Genomic DNA, 21,285 nt, shown 5'->3' with positions numbered 1-21,285 from the left:
TCAATGCAAAACACACACATGGTGGACATGATTATTCAACTTTTTATTATTATTATCATTATTATTTATTTGTGTTTTTTGTAATCTTCCAAGTCATGTTAGACTGTTTCAGTAATGACTATAAATAAAAGGTGCAGTGGTGGATTCCATATGTACACAAAACAGCTGATCACAGCATCATAATCATCATCATCATCATCATCATCATCATTATCATTTAATTCAGTCATATCCAAACCTCACTGAAATTATTGAATACAAAAAAGGACATATTCCCTTCAGCCATCCATCTATCATCTCATGCATTCATCCGTTCATTCATTCATGTCGCAGTTTAAGACCAGAGTGATACTATTGTGTAGAAAATACTGTAACCGTAACAGCTAACGGAAGTAGTTAGACTCACACAAGTGCATTGTGGGTAACCACGGGGGCAAAGAGTGACATATAAACACAGCGACCTAGAGACTTCTCATCATTGGAAAAGGTCTGGCTGGATCAGGGCCTCACAAGTGTGAGTGTGTGTGTGTGTGTGTCTATGCAGAGAGCTCTTTTGAACTGTCTCTACTGATTTCAATGCCCTAATACTGAAGCTGAGCCAATCCTGCACCTGATCCAACTCTTATCACGTCTCAGAGTTACCCACAATGCACTGGTGTGATTTTTACATCATGTTAAGAGACCTCCATTCCACACACCATTGTCTCTCTCTCTCTCTCCCTCCCTCTCCTCACCCCCCTCCCTCCCTGGACAACTCTATCAAACAGGCTGTTTCTCCGAAACCTGGCACGAGACAGCAGAGATCCATTAACGGCCCATCACTCTGCAGTGGCTCCTTAAGCATCTCCCATCCTAAAGCTAACGTGTATAGCTCACTCTGACCTTTAGCCGAATGCTACAACAGAGGCCTCCCAGCCCAATGCTAACCCATTGTTGTTGGCTAACCGCTCAAGTTAGCCTGTCTAATGCTCTTTTTTAGCCATGCTTGGAGCTCTCGCTACATCGCTACACAGCAAAAGCTGTGCTCAAAATCCCCACCATTTTGCTACATAGTGCTCTATAGACTCTTATAGTATATGTAGAATACTACTCAGAGACAGTTAATCGCCTGTCTACACAACAGTAGCCCCAACCTGGTGACCTTTGACCTCTGTAGAGTCATGCTCTCCCGCCACAAGGCATTCCAACGACCCCATCATGATCAACAGTAGAAGCTGTTGGCTGGCTACAACTCCTATCGAGTGACCTTTGAACTTTGTAGATTCCGACTCTCGTCCGCCACAAGGCACTACCGTGACCCTCTGGATGACTAACAGCAGAAGCTATCAGCGCTCTCTCTGCATCTCTGCAGTGCGATGGCGGTGTTCGCCTGACCTTGACACCATTGGACGCGTCCCCACCATGTGGCGTATGGCACAGCGCTTCTGTCCCAGTATGGGGGTGCTGAGACTCAAAGGGCCAGTTTTGGGAGGAAGACCTGGTCCTCAGAGACCAGCATAGGAGGTGGTTTTCTATGAAAACCTTTGGCTGCAACATAGATCTCTACCAACGAAATAATGCACCATGAGACCTGGGACAAACTCAGTGCACCGACTCTCAATGAGAAGCCAGAGTTCAAGCTGGCTGTTTAAGATTTTTTTTGAGAATTGTCTCTCTCTCTCTCCCTCTCTCACACACACACACACACACAAACACTACACAAGTCCTGAAACCAGTCGCATGGTCTGTCACTTTTGGCCATTTGAAACAAAAACGGCCACATACACCCAAACACATACTGTACATACCCATGCTCCACACACATGCATGTTGTAATACAGTCAGATTCAACCCCCCCCCCCCACACACACACACACAAACAGACACGCACACACACACACACACACACACACACAGGTCCACAAAGGGAATAGCATTCAGTTTTTCCCTGACAGATTGAGAGTAAAGTTTTGCATGTGACAGAGTGGGTTAAAGTTAGTGTGTGTGTTAGTGAGTGTTTGTGCGTAAGTGTTTCTGTAGAGTATGGGTGTGTGTGTGTGTGTGTGTGTGTGTGCGTGCGTGTCAGTCTCCCGTAGGCTCGTCTGAGTTGATGATGCTATCTTCCGTCTCCTCCTTCACCTGAACCGCGTCCTCTGGTGGTGTCAATGCTGAAAGAGAAAGCACACACACACACACACACACACACACACACACACACACACATTTTCAGATTCAATCATCCATTTAACACGCTTAGTCATTTGCCATTTAAATGGCCTCTCTCACCTACAGTAGAGTGGCATCCTAATTGTCCAATCAGTGCAACCCCCCCAACCCCATACCCCTCCCCCCGCTCCTCATCGTTCTCCTTTCTCACCTAGAATGGCATCCTAATTGTCCAATCAGTCCAACCCCCTCCCCCCGCTCCTCCCGCCCCCACCCTCCTCCTTCCTCACCTAGGGAGGCCGGGTCCACTATCTGCACTGGGATAGTCTGTCCGTCCTCCAGCAGTATCTGATGCAAGGCTCCGCCCTCTCTGCTGGGGCCGCCCAGGGCAGTCACGCTGACCAGCTGCCCCATGCCCAGCAGTGCCGCCGGGGGCTCCGCCATACCACCTACTTCCACCAGGGTGGCGCTAGAGGGCAGGAAGGACGTGGGGCTGATCAGCAGCTGGGGCTGTGGGGCCAGAGAGGGGCTGCTGGGCTCTAGGAGGTCAGGGGCCCCCGGGCAGAGAGGGACAGCAGTGGAGGATGAGGAGGAAAGACAGGAGTGCTGAGGAAGAGCGCCATCTGGTGGGTTGGAGGCGGGTTGCAGCTGGATACCCTGTGGATGTGGACAAGGGCGAGGGAAAGGGAGAGGTCAGCAGATGTATAAAGAGTGTGTGTGTGCATGTGTGTGCGTGTGTCTGTATGTGTGTGTGTCTGTGTGTGTGTATGTATATGTATTTGTGTGTGTGTGTGTGTGTGTGTGTGTGTGAGAATCTACCTGATGTTTATTGTCAACTCACTGGTTTAGTTACTGGGATATAGTGACACACACATAAGACACCAGGCTACAAACATCGTACTCCACTATCACGATCAAGTGTAAAAATCCAACTGTTCCTCCAGTTGTCAATTTCACTACAGCAAACTGCAGTACGTTCAGTAAAGGGGACCTCTTGACATCCATTTCTGATATCGCTGTGAGCACTATAGCCTCCTGAGAACTGATATCGACCGAGGAGGAATGATGAGAAATCGATAGAATAGCTCAAAGGGGTAAAGGGGTATGTACATGTATCTACAACTTATGTCCACTACAGAGGATTGAAGTCTATGGGTTGGGTCTCATTTGGGCTTTAATACGTCCTCCCTCGCTCCTCAGGCCTCGATACTCACTGATCTACATAAAGAGCGATGGGGCGGCAACAATGGGATAGTCTATCCAGTGTTAGTTATAGATCAGTGGGAACGCCCCTCGAGGATCGAGGAGGCACGTTGAGAAGCTCCTTATGGGTTGGGTCTCAGGAGGATATGACCATGAGGTCAGAGGTGAGAGGTCAGAGGTAAGAGGTCAAAGGTGAGTCACCTGGAGCTGGGCGAAGATCTTGGGCTGCAGGGAGCTGAGGGAGCTGAAGAGCTGCACGGCCTCTGGGGAGAGAGTGTCACTGCCCTCCAGCACCGCACACTTCTGAGGAGCCACTGCATGGGACACACACACACACCATACACACACACCATACACACACACATACACACACACACACCCCATACACACACACACACACACACACACCCCATACACACACACACACACACACACACACATAAATGCATATATAGAGAGACATACACAGTCACACACACACACGCGAACGCAGATACACACACGCGTACGCAGATACACACACACACACACACACACACACACACACACACACACACACACACACAGAAAGCCAAAATAGACAAGTTAGACTCTATGCTTTGTGGAGAAGCATGTTCTCTATTATGGGTAGCATATCCTCTAAGGGCATACGAGAAAAGGCAGGTCGTTAGGCCAAAGGTCATATGGTTGCATGTAGGTTACCTTCCATGGACGCAGGGGTCAGGGTGAGGGTCACAGTTTCCGTCAGGAGGTCATCCCCTGCCCACTGAGGACGCAAGGAGAAAACACACAAACACACTATCAGCTGAGGGTTCTGCAGCGCAAGCCAAGAACAGAGAATCCACAGACTGCACTAAGCGTTCCAAAGAGGAACACCAGAACATTCTAGGCATTATTCAGCGGAACAACAAGCACAGATATTGTCCATGGGGGTACGCCAAGTGTCCAGTAGTCCGGTGGCAATCCTGAGCTAGTTAAGTGTGTCAAGTCAGATCAAGTAAGAGAAGTCAAACTAGACCTGACTGACTGACTGACTGACTGACTGACTGACCAACAGACAGACAGACATTCCACTGCAGAATAGAGGGTGCTAATTTGACCTCTGACCTGTGGGTCGGAGGGCATCGCGGGGCAGCCCAGCTGCTGCTGCAGGGCTTTCTGGGCCTCGTGGATGTGGTTCTTGATGTCGTTGACCGTGGGGAAGTAGCACAGGTTGTGCCTCTCCGGAACCTTCTCTGCCTTGAACATCTCGCGCTCCACAAACTTCCTGGAAGGGAGTGATAGAGAGAGACAAATAAAGAAACAGAGAGAGTGTGAGAGAGAGAGAGAGAGAGAAAGAGACAAAGAGAGCACCCGAGCACCTTTGATTAACTTGTGCACCCCATACTGTATGTCATTATTTGCTTGTTTGATACGGACAGTGCTCCTTGATCAATAGACAAACATACAGTATATTAGCCACAGTCAGCTGTATGGGGTCATTTTCATCTGTAGTCCCTAGCCAGTTCTTATAAAGCTAAAATAAACAGAGCTCGGCTAACACATGCGATTGATTACAGTTACAACTGAAACATCCTAACTGGTACCCAGACCAGTATGATATGTGTAGTTGTGTACCCATCAAACAAATCATGCAATGCAAGTAGATGCAAGTCTTTAAATTCTCAGAAATTCTAATCTGATCACACCTGATCACACATTACATGATCACATTTGGTTAGCTTTAAGACAGGACTAGTTGTGTTTTGTTATGTTCGCCTACGGTTGTGTTTAAAAGCTGGATAACAATGACTTTTTCTGAAGTCAGAGGGTAACAGGGCTCTTAGGCCAGAGGGTAACAGAGCTCTAGAATCAGAGGGTAACAGGGCTCTTAGGCCAGAGGGTAACAGAGCTCTAGAATCAGAGGGTAACAGGGCTCTTAGGCCAGAGGGTAACAGAGCACTAGAATCAGAGGGTAACAGGGCTCTTAGGCCAGAGGGTAACAGAGCTCTAGAATCAGAGGGTAACAGGGCTCTTAGGCCAGAGGGTAACAGAGCTCTAGAATCAGAGGGTAACAGGGCTCTTAGGCCAGAGGGTAACAGAGCTCTAGAATCAGAGGGTAACAGGGCTCTTAGGCCAGAGGGTAACAGAGCTCTAGAATCAGAGGGTAACAGGGCTCTTAGGCCAGAGGGTAACAGAGCTCTAGAATCAGAGGGTAACAGGGCTCTTAGGCCAGAGGGTAACAGGGCTCTTAGGCCAGAGGGTAACAGAGCTCTAGAATCAGAGGGTAACAGGGCTCTTAGGCCAGAGGGTAACAGAGCTCTAGAATCAGAGGGTAACAGGGCTCTTAGGCCAGAGGGTAACAGGGCTCTTAGGCCAGAGGCTCACATCTCACCTGAGCTGCTTGCGGACTGTGTACACCTGGCTGTGTCCCTGTGTCACCAGCTGCTTGATCTTCTCAGCCACTAGCGGGTGCAGGCGAGAGGGCACGCAGCTGTCATCATCCAGGGAGCCTTCGTCCTCTTCCTCCTCCTCCTCCTCTGGCCCTAGTAGCCCCTCCCCATCGTCCTCTGATAGGGGCAGAGGCACAGGGGTAGGGGGGAGGGGCGGGGCCTCCATATCGTGGTACAGGTGAGCTTTCTGGGTAGGTAGCTGGAGATAGTACCTGTGCAGGTGGGGAGAAAGGATATTAAATATGTAATATCACCTGAAGTCAGATATGTTATCGGTACCCAATTAGTCAAAAAACGACTTAATGACATGATGCTACCCAATCAACAACGTTATATACACTAATCCAGCGAAACACGGAAGTAACACAAAACCGCCATTACTGCGTGCCTGGCTGCTAAGAAATTAGCCTGTTGGTTCCATAGGCGGCTGTTGCTGAAGTTAGCTGTCATTAATACACGTCTTAATACCTTATGGTGTTAATAAATTACCTTCATTGGTAAGTTTTGGTACAGTCTGACATCATTGATCCAATGTTCCCTTTCACCTGACATTTTCATTCATTAGCAGTCCTCTCGGTAGACATTCTCTGACAGGATGCTTTCATTGAAAAGCACAGACAAGTGTCACTCGTCACACTCGCAGGCACGCAGTAATGGCGATATTCAAGATGGCAGCGCCCATAAAGTTCGCGCTGGATTAGTGTATAGTGTAGGCTACATATATGTAAGGGATAACGGCCGACGAGGTGACCGGTTCGATGGAAATAATGGCTAGGTGGAGGTCTAGAACTCCGGCGACGTGCGAAGCACGGAGACGGAGTTACCTCCGCCGTGCCATTATTTCCATCGAACCGGTCGACCTCGAAGGCCGTTATCCCGCTTATCTCCCGTTTGTATTCATAACCTGTATATTTAGAACATAGTTTTATTCCACCGTTGCGTCCGTTAACATCGCTAAAACTGTCTTGACTATGGGACTACTTTCTGCCACATATCAACTTTCTACTTGCAGGACAAAACTGCCGTTACTAGTTCTAAAATGGATGGTTGCTATGGCCAAAGGCCAGTCGTTAGTTCTAAATGGCTGGTTGCTACGGCCAAAAGCCAGTCGTTAGTTCTATCTCTCCCGTTGTCAAGCGGCCATATCCCAGGATTCTGATTAACTTTAACTTTGAAAGATCGCTACTTTTATAGCCTACATGGCATCCAACTAGCTACAATCCACCTCCGTCATATGCTACAATGTTACTATGGTTCTGCACGTCTGTATTTCAGCTTGGATGCTACGTGACAGTTCATTTAAACTTCGCAACGAGTTTGGCGAATTAATATTAAAGTGTGTTACGGGAACTACTTCAAAGGTAGCAGGTTATACGAAGTTAATGGCCACCCCATCAGCCAATCAGAGAAGATAATTCCATTGTTGAGGGAGATAACTAAAGTTAATGCACACCCTTATAGAACGCAGGACAATGGGGAACTCAACCGAGCAGTGGAATAAAGTGCATTATTACACTGCTCTTCAGAGTGCTGCAGAAAGTTCCATTCACATGAATGGGCCTTCCCAACGTTCGGAGGTCTGATATTTCTCGATAACAGACTGTGGCTAAGTTTAACAGACCGCTGTCAAGGAAAATGGGTTTTGTGCTTCTAATTCAAGTCTTTCATATCAATCCGCAACAAATACCTTAGCTTATTGCAATGTAATTTCATTGAAAGTGAAACTCAGCTAGTAAGATGTCATATCAGCTTGAATCTGACTCTGACCCCATTATTTTAAGGTCAAAGAGCTGCATTGGGTTGCATTCAGTGCAATAGGAAGGAGCTGTTCTCATCAGCAAGTGCTCACCGTATGACTCCTCCGAGGTCCCTGAGACTCTTCTTCAGGTTGAAGAAGGCCTTCTCCTGCTCCTGACGGACCACCTTCTTGTCCACCTTAGGGTCTGTCGGCACACGGTACTCCAGAAACTTCCGCACCTTCTTAATGTAGATCCTGAAACGACCAGGGAGCTGTCAGTGTAACGGCAAAGCTACCGACTAGAAGCTTTCATGTACCTCAATTTCAAAGATACCCTGACAAAGGTGTTTTTTTTTGTGTGTGTGTGTGTGTGTGTGTGTTGTGTGTACACAGTTAGAATCATAAGATTTTGAACCCATGCTAAAAATTGACCACAAAACCACAAAACTGAACTGAGACATCTAATTGATAAATCAATATCAATATATTTCATACATTATAGCAAAGCAAAGTAAAGCAAAGTTAAACGGTTAAATATCTGACAGAGAAAAGGGAGTGTAACGGTGAGATGATCTCAGTTAAGTGAAGTGCAACCTGATTACAGAGAACTGCCAGGACAACACTGACTTGACTTGCACTGTAACGCCCTCATGACCGATGTGAAAGTTGCACAATACCATGGAGTTCTAAAAATACCAATCGAAAAGCAGATGTGCAGATTGGTCATTAATTCTGAGAAATGATGCACTGCCTTCTCTCTCCACAACCACGTTTTTGAATATGTGCTTCTTTGACTACAATATCTGGACTTATTTTCTATACCAATGCCAGATTTATGTTCATATGCTTATAGTTATGGTTGCAATTTATTTAACCCTTAATGGCATAAGACAGAATGCCAAACAAAAATGAGAAAAAATATTACGTAATAAATTAAATGTTGAAGAAATTGTTGGAGATCTCATGCATTCTCATATATATTGATCATCTGAATCATGAGTGATGAAACATGTATTCTTTTGTATTGATTGATGAAACACACATTCTTGTATAATCATAATCTACATAGCTCTTTGTGTGTGCAAAACATAACCATGGGAAATGAAAGTTGGGCCTGTCCTCACAAGACATAAGTGTAAACCGCAAGTTCTGTTTTGTTATTCTGTTCAAAAGTTGTGTTCGGTTTATAAATGCCGTTGCTCTTTTGCATATCTGGCTGGAGAAGAGCCAGAGTGCAAATGTCATGCTAAGTAAAGAAGAGTTTCAAACCATGTGGAAATGTGTGCCAAAGTACAACCAGAGATATTCTGCTTGTGTAAACACATGTATAAAATGAAGCACTCAGATATAACTCATCACAGTCTGGTGCGAACCATTTTGTGCGTGCGTGTGTGTGTGTGTGGGTGTGTGTGTGTCTGTGTGTGTGTGTGTGTGAGAGTGAGAATTTGTGTGTGTGTGTGTGTGAGAGAATGTGTGTGTGTGTGTGTGTGTGTGTGTGTGTGAGAATATGTGTGTGTGTGTGTGTGTGTGCGCCCGCGCGCATGTGTGTGTGTGTGTGTGTGTGTGGTGTGTGTGTGTGTGTGTACCTGGCAGGACAGGTGGCTTTGTAGTTTGCATTCTGACTCTCCAGCTCTGAACTCTTCTTTGGCTGGAGGCCTTTCCGCCGTGGACCAAACTGGCATTCCATGACTATCGCCCGGCTCCCTAGACACACACACAAACACGCACGCACGCACGCGCGCGCGCGCACCCACACACACACACACACACACAATTATACAAAACTCTAAATTATACGAAACTCTAAAGTCCAAAAAAGCCTCTCTCTGACAATAATTGGTTGATTGGTTGATTAATTGGTCTGACAATAATTGTTTAAGAACATCAACTAAATGTGCGCTGCAGAGGTGAAATATTTGTAGAACTAGCCACAAAATCTGTAACATTGAGTATAAAAAGTAGAGTAGTGATAGTTTGACTGACGGAGGGGGGGGGGGGGGGGGGCTTCTGACCTGCGTTGACGAATGGGATGCCGTCGTAGGGGACGTACTGAGACTTCCACATGAGGCGCGTGGCGGCCTTGGCGGGGGAGGGCGACTGGCGCGTGCCAAACACCGCCTGCGTCTGCTGCTTGTGCAGAAGAAGTACCGCCTCCAACTCCGCCTCCGTGCTACAGTAACCGCGGTAGGAGTCGCCAATCTTCTGCTCCGACACAGGAAGGAAGGGAGGAGGGCAGGAAGTAGCGGGTTACAACAGAGCTTCTCTACGACATGCTTGTTTGCACTGTGTACTTTGTAACGAAGACATTGAGGATGAATAAACACACAGAGGCTGACACAATACAGCACAGAGCACAGTATTCTGCTTTGTGTCATTCACTGTGTGTGTGTGTGTGTGTGTGTGTGTGTGTGTGTGTGTGAGCATGCATTCCTGGGTACATACAAGCATGTTTATCCCTACAGTATACAGGTATATGGGTGGATGAGGGCATATTTATGAATGTGTGTGTGTGTGTGTGTGTGTGTGTTCTGACCTCACAGCTGCGCAGCCTAAGGGCCCAGCTGGGTGCATTACGAGGGAGGGGCTTCAATGGAGTCACAAAGGCGTCCGAGCTGGAAGAGGTGGTGTACATCAGACGTTTACAAACACACACACAGACTTGTACATATGCACACATACAATTAACATATGAAACACACTATTCATACAGGAGAGAGAGAAGGAGAGTGCTGCGTTGAGTCACTTAATTAAAGCTCTTCCGGAACGGACAAAAATGGAATTTAAACAAACTGCGACTGTCGTGTATGTCAAATTTTCTTGGTGATAACAATTTACATATAGGACAGTCGCAGTTTGTTTAAAAACACAATTCATACATTCAGAATTTGTTCAATGCACATACAGTATTTACATGAACTTGTACTCTGCACAATGACAATAAAATTGAATCTAATCTAATATTTCATTAGAATATGTATAAATATGTAGGCTTTTACGGCACTCACAAAATACAAGGCTGGTGTTCAGCAGGACTCACCTTTTGGAGCTTGGGTTGGTCTCAATCGTAGCACTGCCTGCAATGCCACCGATGGCTGTGAGGGTGACCGTCTGCAGTTGCTCCTGACTGGAGGATTTTTGACCACCCGATCCTGAGGAACCAGGAAGTAGAACACCTGATTAACTGTGTGTGGCCATTTTTTGCTCAACAGTGATTGTTCGGTTCGGGTTGAGGGAACTGGTTCGGTTCAGAATTGTTTGAACCTTGGTGCTATCTAGTGAACCAACCTGCATTTCCATCAGTTTGAAGGGAATCAAGGATGCATCACCAACAGGGGTGTCACATGCATAAACAAGAGCAAAAACAGTGAGTGACAGATGTTTAATGGGACACCTGTCACAGGTGTGTAAAATGCTGGTTAATGTCTGCAGTGTAGTGCTAGTTGACTTTGCTTACTCATGGCAACAGTTGACATGGACGGAATCCTAATACTTTTAGTCTTCTCTGAACAGTAGAATGACATGCCCATTCCGCTTCACAAGAAAAAAAACTTGAACTATTTTCTGGTTCAAGCTCCGAACCAAAGTGCCCTGTGCCAAACTGTCTTTTGTTTGTTCGAAATGCTCTGAACGGTTGAAATGCTGGTTCGCAAACAGGAGCAGAACCGGTTCTCTGTCCGTGTAAAAAAAGGCTATGTGTGGCCCTTTCCAAAACTACTGTAGTCCCTACCCACTCCTCCTACTATGAGAATATGACTGTGGTAAGGGCTCCCCTCCCATTATGAGAATGTGACTGTGGTCAGGGCTGAGGAAATTATTACATTAGGGAAACATTATTATGATGCAGTGAGAGGGTGTGGTTTATACCGGTTGTCTCGGCAATGTCCAACAGCTGGCCATGGGGAAGCAGCACTTGAGATGCTGTAAGTTGATTGGATGGGATCACGTACACCTGTCCATTCTGTGACTGTCCTGTCACAATGACCTAATCAACACACACACACACACACACACACACACACCAATAAAAAATGTTTAATGTTAAAATGAACTGAGATAGCTCATCCCATGTGAAATTCACTGAACTACTGTATGCTGAGACAGACTGCATCTGTCTAATGACAACTTGTCAACACATTGACATGTCTTCACATGCCTGCTGTATGAATCTCTACCTCTCTACGTCAGACTACTTGTCTCTACATGGGCCCAGACTGCAACATCTCCCTCTTTTTCATTGTGAAGCATTACACACATAGGCATGGCCACGAGTGCAGCACATTCCGCTTTTGACATTCAGTTACATTAGACCCCACTGTTTTCAATACAACCCTGAACACCAGCATCAAACTTTACCACCGTCGCAGCCATACTGATACTGCAATTCAGTTCTATTTTTGTCTGTGCTGCTCAATAAAATCCACTGTTTATCTAATGCTTCTACGTTTAACAATTTGGAGGTGATGTGCGTGGGCAAGGGGCCGTCAGCTGCACACTCATGTCGGCGACTATCTGCAGGGCGCTCAAGGGACCGTCAGCTGCACACTCATGTCGGCGACTATCTGCAGGGCGCTCAGGCTCAAGGGATCGTCAGCTGCACACTCATGTCGGCGCCTATCTGCAGGGCGATCAAGGGACCGTCAGCTGCACACTCATGTCGGCGCCTATCTGCAGGGCGCTCAAGGGACCGTCAGCTGCACACTCATGTCGGCGCCTATCTGCAGGGCGCTCAAGGGACCGTCAGCTGCACACTCATGTCGGCGCCTATCTGCAGGGCGATCAAGGGACCGTCAGCTGCACACTCATGTCGGCGCCTATCTGCAGGGCGATCAAGGGACCGTCAGCTGCACACTCATGTCGGCGACTATCTGCAGGGCGATCAAGGGACCGTCAGCTGCACATATGTTGCTGCAGCCGGTGCCAGCAATCATGTCAGACAAAGCAGACACAATAGATAAACAATAATAAATAAACAAGACACAAAAGTATGTCACTCCTCATAACACTTTATCTGACCGTCACAACTGAGGGATGTGGCAACTCTCACCATGCGTTCACACGGCAACACCTCCATCTTGAATTTCCCCTTGGGGATCAATAAAGTATCTATCTATCTATGTATCTATGTATCTATCTATCTATCTTGTCACTGCATCTCTCACCATGCGTTCACACTGCAACGCCTGCCCATTCTGGTCCAGGATGATGAACTCCTCCAGCTGATTCGACCCTGTGACTGTGGGAGGAGCTTGGATAGCTGGGGCTGATTTCCCAGGGTACTGATTGGTCAAAGGCTGCTCTTGGAGTTCCTCCTTTGTTTGATCATCCTCGTCAATGTCCTGAGAGTAAAATGACACAGGTAATGGATGCAAAAAATGAGTGCTGTTGGTATTACTTGGTAAATGTCCAATTATACAACAATTGGGTTCGACGGAACTATTTATTTGTTTCTGATTGGCCGAGAGACGTTCCATGAGTTGAAATATCCCAGGACATTTCAGCTCAGACTTTTGCCTCGTGGCTACGGCCGAACAACACCCGTGGGAATATCCATTAGCAACCCCACTCTCACGCATGCTATATTGCTTAAGTATAGTGTTATTTTAGTGCCATAGGTCAAGAGCTCAGTGAAACATCTTAATGAGCAAGACACAACAGCGAGCGAGGATAAAAGAACTGCGAGAGAGGAAAGAAACAGCTGTGAGTGCATAAAACAATCACTGGGGGCCACATGCTCTCCAAGATGAGTTCTACTCGTTCTCTCAAAGTACAGCTTTTCTCCTGCGGGTTGACTTTTGACAGTTTGGGAAGAGAACTAAGGGAGGCACTCACCTTCTTGTGATTCTTGTGGTTATTTTTCAACTTGAAGTCCTGCCCCCTTAGTGACTGTCTCTGTTGCTAAGCTTATACAAATTCGAATTCAAATTCGAGTTGAGTAGAAATGCTGTAAGGCTGTTTGCAAAAGTCATATCCCAAAAGGCTCTTTCAGAGACCCAAGAACCTAATTTCTTTACGAACTCGTCAAAGGACTCCATGAAGGAATACACACATGAGCTCTTCTCTTCGCATATGGCACTAAAAGTAACACCATACTCAAGAGTTTAAACAGTTTGTTTTATGCTGGCTATATATCCATCATTTTAAGCTAAAAAGGGGGGGGGGGGGGGGGGGAATGAGACCTCGTCCACCGGTACATCTGTGTGTGTTTGATCCTGGCCACTGGTCTCTGGAGTTGAGGATTCTGGGAGATAGAGTTCTTTCAAGTTCGAAGCTGCCTCCTCACTCTGTACTTCTTCCTCCATTTTTCAGTGACCTGCCGCACAATAGTATGCCAGTTACTCAGCATGCTTTTACACTTCATCAGGAATGTGTTTATCAAGTTATGATTAAATATTCAATAAGAGACGAAGTTTATCAACAAAACATGTGGTAGTCAATAACAGACTTCTGAGTTAACCACATAAAATTAATATTTACTTTTACACTTACAAAACAGTCAAATTATATACTAATGTAGAAGTAATGTCCAGCTGTTGATTAGACATTTTAGCATTCATAAATGGTTTATTTTGGATACGTTTGCATTAAATCTCTGCTGGTCTAGCTAAGGTGTTCTGTACAATTATAATGCATCATCAAGTTCATTCTGGGATTATTATGGGGCATTACATGGTGCATGGTGCATCGTGACAGCACAGCAAAATGTGCATACCGGTAGTTCAGTTGTGTAACTTGTTACTTGAAACAACTATTAGGCTACGCAACTAAAATAAGCAAACTTGGAAGTAATGTACAGTACAGTATATATACACTGCATTACCGCCCACGTATAGCCTATAAGTCTTATTAGGTCCTCGTAAGTGTTCCTGTGTTTATGTATGTAAAGCATTTCATGTGTCTGATGTTTTGTTACTGTTCAGCTGGACGTGAGCTGAGACCCCAATAAAGTTTAGGCTACTTGATTGCTTGATCTGGAGGTAGGGGAAGGGAGTCACTGGCCTGGCTGCCAGATCAGCCATAGGGTCTTGAGCCAACTGTGCTTCGTAAACATTTGCTAGCCTTAGAGGCTAAGTAGCTTGCACAGCCACCGCTGCGTTCCTACAGCTTCGTTGAGTTTCACGCACTGAAACACAAGTAGACTCTACTCAACACGATGCAATTCCACAGTTCATGGGGGAATTTAAATATTACATTCAACGTGACATCCGTCTTCATGTGTGTGGTCAGCATGCAAAGCTAACACTGGGAGGCTAACAGCTAACTGCTAATGTTATTCTGCAGCTTGACTTATTTGAAAGGCAGTTAGCACGCTAGTACTTCAGTGGAGAAGCTAACTCGGCTAGTCGACTTGACTACACTGACGACAGAAGGATTCTTTGTTAACGTTTCAGGGGAAGCTATCCGTGGATGAGTAGCAAACGTGAAAGAAACATAATCGCAAGTATTTAGACAGATCAGAATCCCAATATACAGCTAGCTTGGTTCATTAGCCTGCTTGTGCAAAGACCTAAAATCGCACCAATTCAACCCCCGTGCAGGTTATCGGTAGAGTAACGTAAGCACACAATCGTTGAAACGCCATGTTGAGCTGTATGTCAACGCTAGCGCTCCGGCTACGACTGAAAAAAAAAATGTATGAGAAAATGTGGCCTCAGATAGGCGGGTGACCCTGTTTAGCCTATCTCTCCATCAACAGTGTGTAGCCTGTGTCCCACATGGGTTGTGAGTGTCGAAATAAACAGAGGAAGCACTGAAAATTCAAAACGAGTCTACTCAACCTCGTCTTCATCCGGATTTTCAGGTCGTCCCAGCTGCCACCGTAACGCGAAATTCGTCTGCTACTATACGGTGCTTTTTGACTCATAGAGCGCTCCGTAAAGCAGAGAATTTCTCTGGTGGGCGAAAAGCAAAAACAAGTCGAGTTATCCCGATGAGATTGAAATATGCAGAAATTAATTCCATTGTTTTGTTAACAATAATAAGTAGCCTAAACAATGTAATCATGCCTCCTCCTGTATATGATTGTTGTCTGTAAGGTCTGCTACTTATGCAGTGAAACGCACATAACACTTTAGAGAGCAGCTGTAAAGTAAGTGTGGCAAGAAAGCCCACTGCTCACCTAAACAGTCAGAACTCAGACACTGACATAGACATATATATATGTGACACTGTGAGCAAAAGACTTCTCTAAAATACTCTCATCTAAAGTTCTGACTGACTCCTGGCGCCCTAGCGCCCTATGTGCGCGCGCCCCCGTGTGATGATGATGATGGTGACAGGGGTGTTGAACGCTTTTCATTATAAAATAGTTTGCATAATAACGTTTGCATATTATACCAAATTATATCTAGATACTAGATGCTAACATTTTAATGGATTTGGCTGTCAGATGAACTGTTTTGTAGCATAAGCAAAGCACATCCTTTTAAAGTAATACATTATTAATGTATCTGTCTTTTGGTTATTTGCACATTATACATATTTCGACATTATTATTGATTATTATTTAGAACGAACGATATGAAATCATTTAGCCTACATCATATTATTTGCATTGCATAATTATAGATAATATTTAAATGGATTGTTTTGCTGTGTGATGAACTGTTTAACATAAGCACACAGCCTTAAATTAAAACATTATTCATGTATCTGTCTTTTGGTTATTTGCACAATATTATTTAGAAACGAAAGATCACGTGCTGGGATATCAACTCTGGCAGCAAACTACGTAGCAGCTAAGCTAAAGTAACTTCCCGCCACTTTCACAACTTGAACCTCCTGGAGTCTGACCACCAAGTCATTTTGTTTAAAGTAAAGTTAGAAATTAATTGTATTTAGCTGTACTTTATTCACTACAAATGGGGTACTTAAAACAGTTAGACGTAGAGAATTTCAAATCATGGAGAGGGAAACAAGTGATTGGACCTTTTAAACGATTTAACTGCATTATTGGCACTAATGGCTCAGGTAAGTAATGGTAGATTAGCTGACGCTAGCTGACTTAGCTTACAACGACTAATGATAGATCATTGACTTGACTACAGATAACAGTTACAATTAGCAATAGTCTTTCTCATTAATTTAAAAACAAAGTATTGTTACCCATGCCAGAAAATGTACATTTAAATCAGTCCACACGAAGAAGTCTACTTGAAACAGACTTTCAGAGGTTTTCTTGGAGTAGCTAATGTTGGATAAGTTAGCCCAAAGTTAGCTATGTTTGAATCGAACTTATCAAGATTAAAATGTCGTTACATTAGGATGGCATTTGTGAACTCACAGTCAGGGATATTTAACACTCACTGTTTTTACTCTCAGGGAAGTCTAATGTAATGGACGCCCTGGGGTTTGTTATGGGTGAGCGGGCTTCGAACTTGAGAGTGAAACACACTCGTGAACTTATCCATGGAGCGCATATCGGGAAGCCAGTTTCCAAAACGGCCAGTGTTACTATGAGATATTGCAACGACGACGATGAAGAGTTGAATTTCTGCAGGACCGCTTCAGGTGAGAATTTCGGACAGAGAGTGGTGCCTCACATTTTACAGGGTACAAATTGTGGAAGAAATATACAATTCCGGCAATTTAGGCAAAATGGACTAGCCTGGCGCATTATTTTTTTTAGGGGTCTTTGAATTCAGCCCTCTGTAGGTAGATCATTTTCATTTCCAAACAAGGATGTGGCATTCTTTCCTTCTTAACACATTACCCAGTCCATATCAGTATAGATATCCATGATGGGGTTTTCATTGAGATCTGATGTGTTTTTAAAGTTTTCCTTTAATTTTTTGTCAGCAGTGTATTTAATTTAATGTGCTACTTGATGCAAGTGTAAATGTATCACTCAGGTGACTCTTCCGAATATTCCATAAATGGCAAACACGTGACGTTGGCCAAGTACACTGGAGCGCTGGAGCAGATTGGCATTGTGGTGAAAGCCAGGAACTGTCTAGTGTACCAGGTGAGTAGTTATTTATACATGAGCAAGCTCTTATCAATAAAGCATATATTACATAGCTCATAACTAGAAAAGCACTCAGAGAGCGCAAACCTCCGCCAAGCGAACACATAGCCGCCTCCTCCGCCTGCATCCAGAAAGTGATACGGATCACTGTAATCGTTTCTTTCTTGGGTCATTTCAGACCTTCCGATCTACCAGTCTAAATCCATCCATAACTCTTTGAGTTATCTTGCGAACAAACAGACAGACAAATAAACAAACCAACAAATCCCGATGATATAAAGAAAATTCTGTTGAAATTTAAATGAAACAAAGCACTAATGAAAATGTTGGTATTATTGATTAGTTAGAGAGTTTCCTGGTTTGTTTGACATACATGCGGGAGACCTGGGCCGGGTTTCCCAGATTCATTAAAAAGCTCTTAAGTGCTATGAACTTCTTAGGAGCATTCTTAGAACGTTCTTAGAGCGCTCCTAAGAAGTTCTTAGCACTTAAGAGCTTCTTAACGAATCTGGGAAACCCGGCCCTGGTCATTGTGTGAGACTCCGTAACCTGTGTGGTGGCCTAACACCATTTTTTGTCCTCCCCCTGTGTTCAACTAACATTACTCTCTTTGCGTCAGGGTGCTGTGGAGTCCATCGCCATGAAGAACGCCAAGGAGAGGACGCGCATGTTCGAGCGGATCAGCAACTCTCTGGAGCTGGCGGGCGAGTACGAGAAGAAGAGCGCCGCGCTTCAGAAGGCCAAGGAGGACACGCAGTTCCACTTCAACAGGAAGAAGGCCGCCACCGCGGAGAGGAAGCAGGTGTCCAAGGACCGGGCAGAGGTACGGCTGGAGGGTCCAGAAAATGAAACAAACACTATTACATGTACGGTTTTCAAATCAACATATGTATGGAGAAGACACAAAAGGGCTTAGGGCGCTCAGGAGTCTATAAATTAGTAAGCCTACTCAGGTGCTCTTCTGCTACGGGTGAGGTTAGAATCCAAAGGAAAAAAGGGGTTAGCAGAGGCACTCTGAGACTTTTAGAAATATAAAAAGCCTTTAATGGTTCATGGCAAGCACTGGGTATTTAAAAGCGCATGGGCCTACGCGTTACGGCCATATTGGCCTTCATCAGGGCACAACGTATGTATGGGTATATGTACATAGGAATCAATGAATATATATGTGTGTATGTATTTACATCAGACAATAGACTTCTCATTTTGTGAGAAGATGATTGTTTCATGGGTGTAATGAAAGTTTATGATTAATTGATACGAATAAACGTGTAAGGCACGTTTATCATTGATTGATAAGAATGATGATTACACTCACAGTTATTCACCGTATTGGCGATGTAAACCCAGTCTCCCCTGTGTCCCTCCAGGCCATGAAGTTCCAGTCGTTGCTGGATGACGTGGGGGAGTGTCGGCTGCAGCTGAACTTGTTCCAGCTCTACCAGAACGAGCGCGCCGTGCAGGCCGTGTCGGGCAACCTGAAGGAGCGTCAGGACGCCGCCGCCGCCCAGAAGCAAGTTCTGGAGACGTGGGAGCAGATGGTGAAGAACCAGAAGAAGGAGCACGGGCGCCTGAGCCGAGAGCTGCAGCAGATGGAGAAGCAGATCCGGTACACACACACACACACACACACACTCTCTCACACACACGCATGCACGCACATACACACACACACACACACACACACACACACACACTCTCTCTCTCTCTCTTCAGCGGGGAGGAGCAGAAGCTGATCCTGTTCGAAACAAAAGCAAACGCACACACACACACATTCTCTCAGAAAAACACAGGTCCAATGTACGCATCAAAGCAACAACCTACTTCCAAAATCAGAATGTTTTTAGAAAGTTAATTGACAACTACAATCTCACGTGTTTAGAGAGGAGTTTAGAGTAAAAGTAACAATATATGTATATATATATACATATATATATATTTTTTTTTTTCCTCTGTAACTCAGTTTTTTCAGTTGTTAAGTGCTGACCCTCTTGACTTCATAAAATAAAAAATAATTATATATAAAAAAAAAAAGACAACTACAATGTCTGGAGTGTTCTCTCTCTATATATCTCTTTCCCTCTCTCTCCCTCCCTCTTTCCCTCTCTCTTTCCCTCTCTCTTCAGCGGGGAGGAGCAGAAGCTGAGCCTGCAGAGGCCGCAGTACATCAAGGCCAAGGTGAACACGTCGCACCACGAGAGCAAGGCCCAGGAGGCGCGCGCCGGCCTGCAGAAGGGCCAGCGGCAGCGCGACAGGAAGCAGGCCGACCTGGACGAGCTGCAGGGGCAGGTGGACCAGCTGGACACGGCCTGGAGGACCTACGAGAGGGAGGTGGAGCAGGAGGAGGCCACCAGGGGCCAAGACGTACAGCTAGGGGAGGCACAGGTGAGGAGACACACACACACACACACACACACACACACACACACACACACACACACACACACACACACACACACACACACACACACACACACACAGGGAGGTGGAGCAGGAGGAGGCCACCAGGGGCCAAGACGTACAGCTAGGGGAGGCGCAGGTGAGAGGACACACACACACACACACACACACACACACACACACACACACACACACACACACACACACATAGTTGGAGACGGCCTGGAGGAAGTACGAGAGGGAGGTGGAGAAGGAGGAGGCCACCAGGGGCCAAGACGTACAGCTAGGGGAGGCGCAGGTGAGAGGACACACACACACACACACACACACACACTACTAAGGGAGGCACAGGTGACAGGACCCACACACATGCGCACACACACACACACACACAGTTGGAGACGGCCTGGAGGAAGTAAAGGGAGGTGGAGCAGGTCCTGCCCTGGGTTCAGTCGTGTGAACTGCTGTCTCCGCTTTATGAGTACCAGGGGGAGTAGAGAGCAAGTGGCACCTATTCCACGTTTGTTTGTTTGTTGTTTGTTTGTTTGTGTGTGTTGAGGTGCCACTGAAGCGCTATAAGGAGCTGAAGGGGGCTTGGGAGAGCAAGTGATACCTATTACACGTTTGTGTGTGTGTGTGTGTGTGTTGCGGTGCAGCTGATGCGCTACAAGGAGCTGAAGGGGTCTTGGGAGAACAAGTGACACCTATTACAAGTTTGTGTGTGTGTGTGTGTGTGTGTGTGTGTGTGTTGCGGTGCAGCTGACGCGCTACAAGGAGCTGAAGGAGAAGGCGAGGAAGCAGAGCGCCACTGTGGAGCAGCAGGCCGAGAAGCTGCAGTGGGAGACCAAGGCCGACCGGGAGAAGCTCAACTGCGACCAGAGGAGGAAGATGGAAGTGGAGGTGATGCACCTGTGTGTGTGTGTGTGTGTGTGTGTGTGTCTCTCTAAATGCATGTGTGTGTGGTGTGGGTGGTTGTGTGTTTGTGAGAGCTCCTAAGGAATATGAAAGATGAAAGAAAATGAAAGAAGTCTTCAATTTCATCAGTAATGAAAAGAGCATTTGAATAATAACATAGTTGTTAATGAGACTAGTATGTTATTACTGAAGCAGATGAACGAATGAAGGATGAATGACCATTGCTCTGTTTACTCTTTTATTGTGTTTTATATGTGTTTGTGTGTTTTTGTCTTATAATGATTATTTATTGTATGTGTGCACCCAGTGGAGTAGCGCTCCTAATCTCGTTGTATTGCAAAGTACAATGACAATAAAGGCATTAAATTCAATTCAATTCAATTCAATTCAGATGTGCATTGATGCTCCTCATGTATCCGTTCACTGACTTTGCCTATCACGCCGATAATAGATTTTGCATATAATTATAATGTTAGCAGAGGTGGAAA

At 45.6% G+C, this 21,285-nt stretch overlaps 2 protein-coding genes across 2 annotated transcripts in view; one reads left to right on the top strand and one right to left on the bottom strand.

Annotated features, from left to right (window-relative positions):
• Window positions 1-159: 159 nt before the first annotated feature.
• On the bottom strand, window positions 160-15,742 carry carf (calcium responsive transcription factor). Its single transcript, XM_062534963.1, has 16 exons — window positions 15,635-15,742; window positions 15,294-15,407; window positions 13,695-13,828; window positions 12,678-12,854; window positions 11,383-11,500; window positions 10,556-10,667; window positions 10,052-10,130; window positions 9,531-9,720; window positions 9,105-9,222; window positions 7,630-7,773; window positions 5,723-5,992; window positions 4,456-4,615; window positions 4,051-4,114; window positions 3,550-3,662; window positions 2,436-2,802; window positions 160-2,147 (listed from the first exon to the last, which is right to left on the bottom strand). The coding sequence occupies exons 3-16, from the start codon at window positions 13,815-13,817 to the stop codon at window positions 2,062-2,064; spliced, it is 2,121 nt and encodes a 706-aa protein (XP_062390947.1). The 5' UTR covers window positions 13,818-13,828; window positions 15,294-15,407; window positions 15,635-15,742; the 3' UTR covers window positions 160-2,061.
• A 556-nt stretch (window positions 15,743-16,298) lies between these two features.
• Window positions 16,299-21,285, top strand: part of smc1b (structural maintenance of chromosomes 1B) — a 20,094-nt gene continuing 15,107 nt past the window's right edge. Inside the window, exons 1-7 of the mRNA XM_062534965.1 lie at window positions 16,299-16,485; window positions 16,837-17,025; window positions 17,367-17,479; window positions 18,102-18,305; window positions 18,853-19,091; window positions 19,609-19,867; window positions 20,642-20,782. Of these exons, the coding sequence (XP_062390949.1) occupies window positions 16,377-16,485; window positions 16,837-17,025; window positions 17,367-17,479; window positions 18,102-18,305; window positions 18,853-19,091; window positions 19,609-19,867; window positions 20,642-20,782 (1,254 nt within the window). The 5' untranslated portion in view covers window positions 16,299-16,376. The remainder of the gene's footprint in view (window positions 16,486-16,836; window positions 17,026-17,366; window positions 17,480-18,101; window positions 18,306-18,852; window positions 19,092-19,608; window positions 19,868-20,641; window positions 20,783-21,285) is intronic.

This window comes from Sardina pilchardus, chromosome 4 (assembly GCF_963854185.1).
Source record: "Sardina pilchardus chromosome 4, fSarPil1.1, whole genome shotgun sequence".
NCBI lineage: Eukaryota > Metazoa > Chordata > Actinopteri > Clupeiformes > Clupeidae > Sardina > Sardina pilchardus.
The sequence above is the reverse complement of the archived record's forward strand: the minus strand, read 5'-3'. Positions and strand labels throughout refer to the sequence as shown.

Excerpts from the sequence above, each read along its gene's own strand:
- carf (XM_062534963.1), bottom strand. The coding sequence starts at position 13,817 with ATGGAGGAAGAAGTACAGAGTGAGGAGGCAGCTTCGAACTTGAAAGAA. Across the intron at positions 11,501-12,677 it reads CGTTGCAGTGTGAACGCATG|GTCATTGTGACAGGACAGTC; the intron begins GTGAGAGATGCA and ends TGTGTTGATTAG. Across the intron at positions 9,721-10,051 it reads TTAGGCTGCGCAGCTGTGAG|AAGATTGGCGACTCCTACCG; the intron begins GTCAGAACACAC and ends GTGTCGGAGCAG.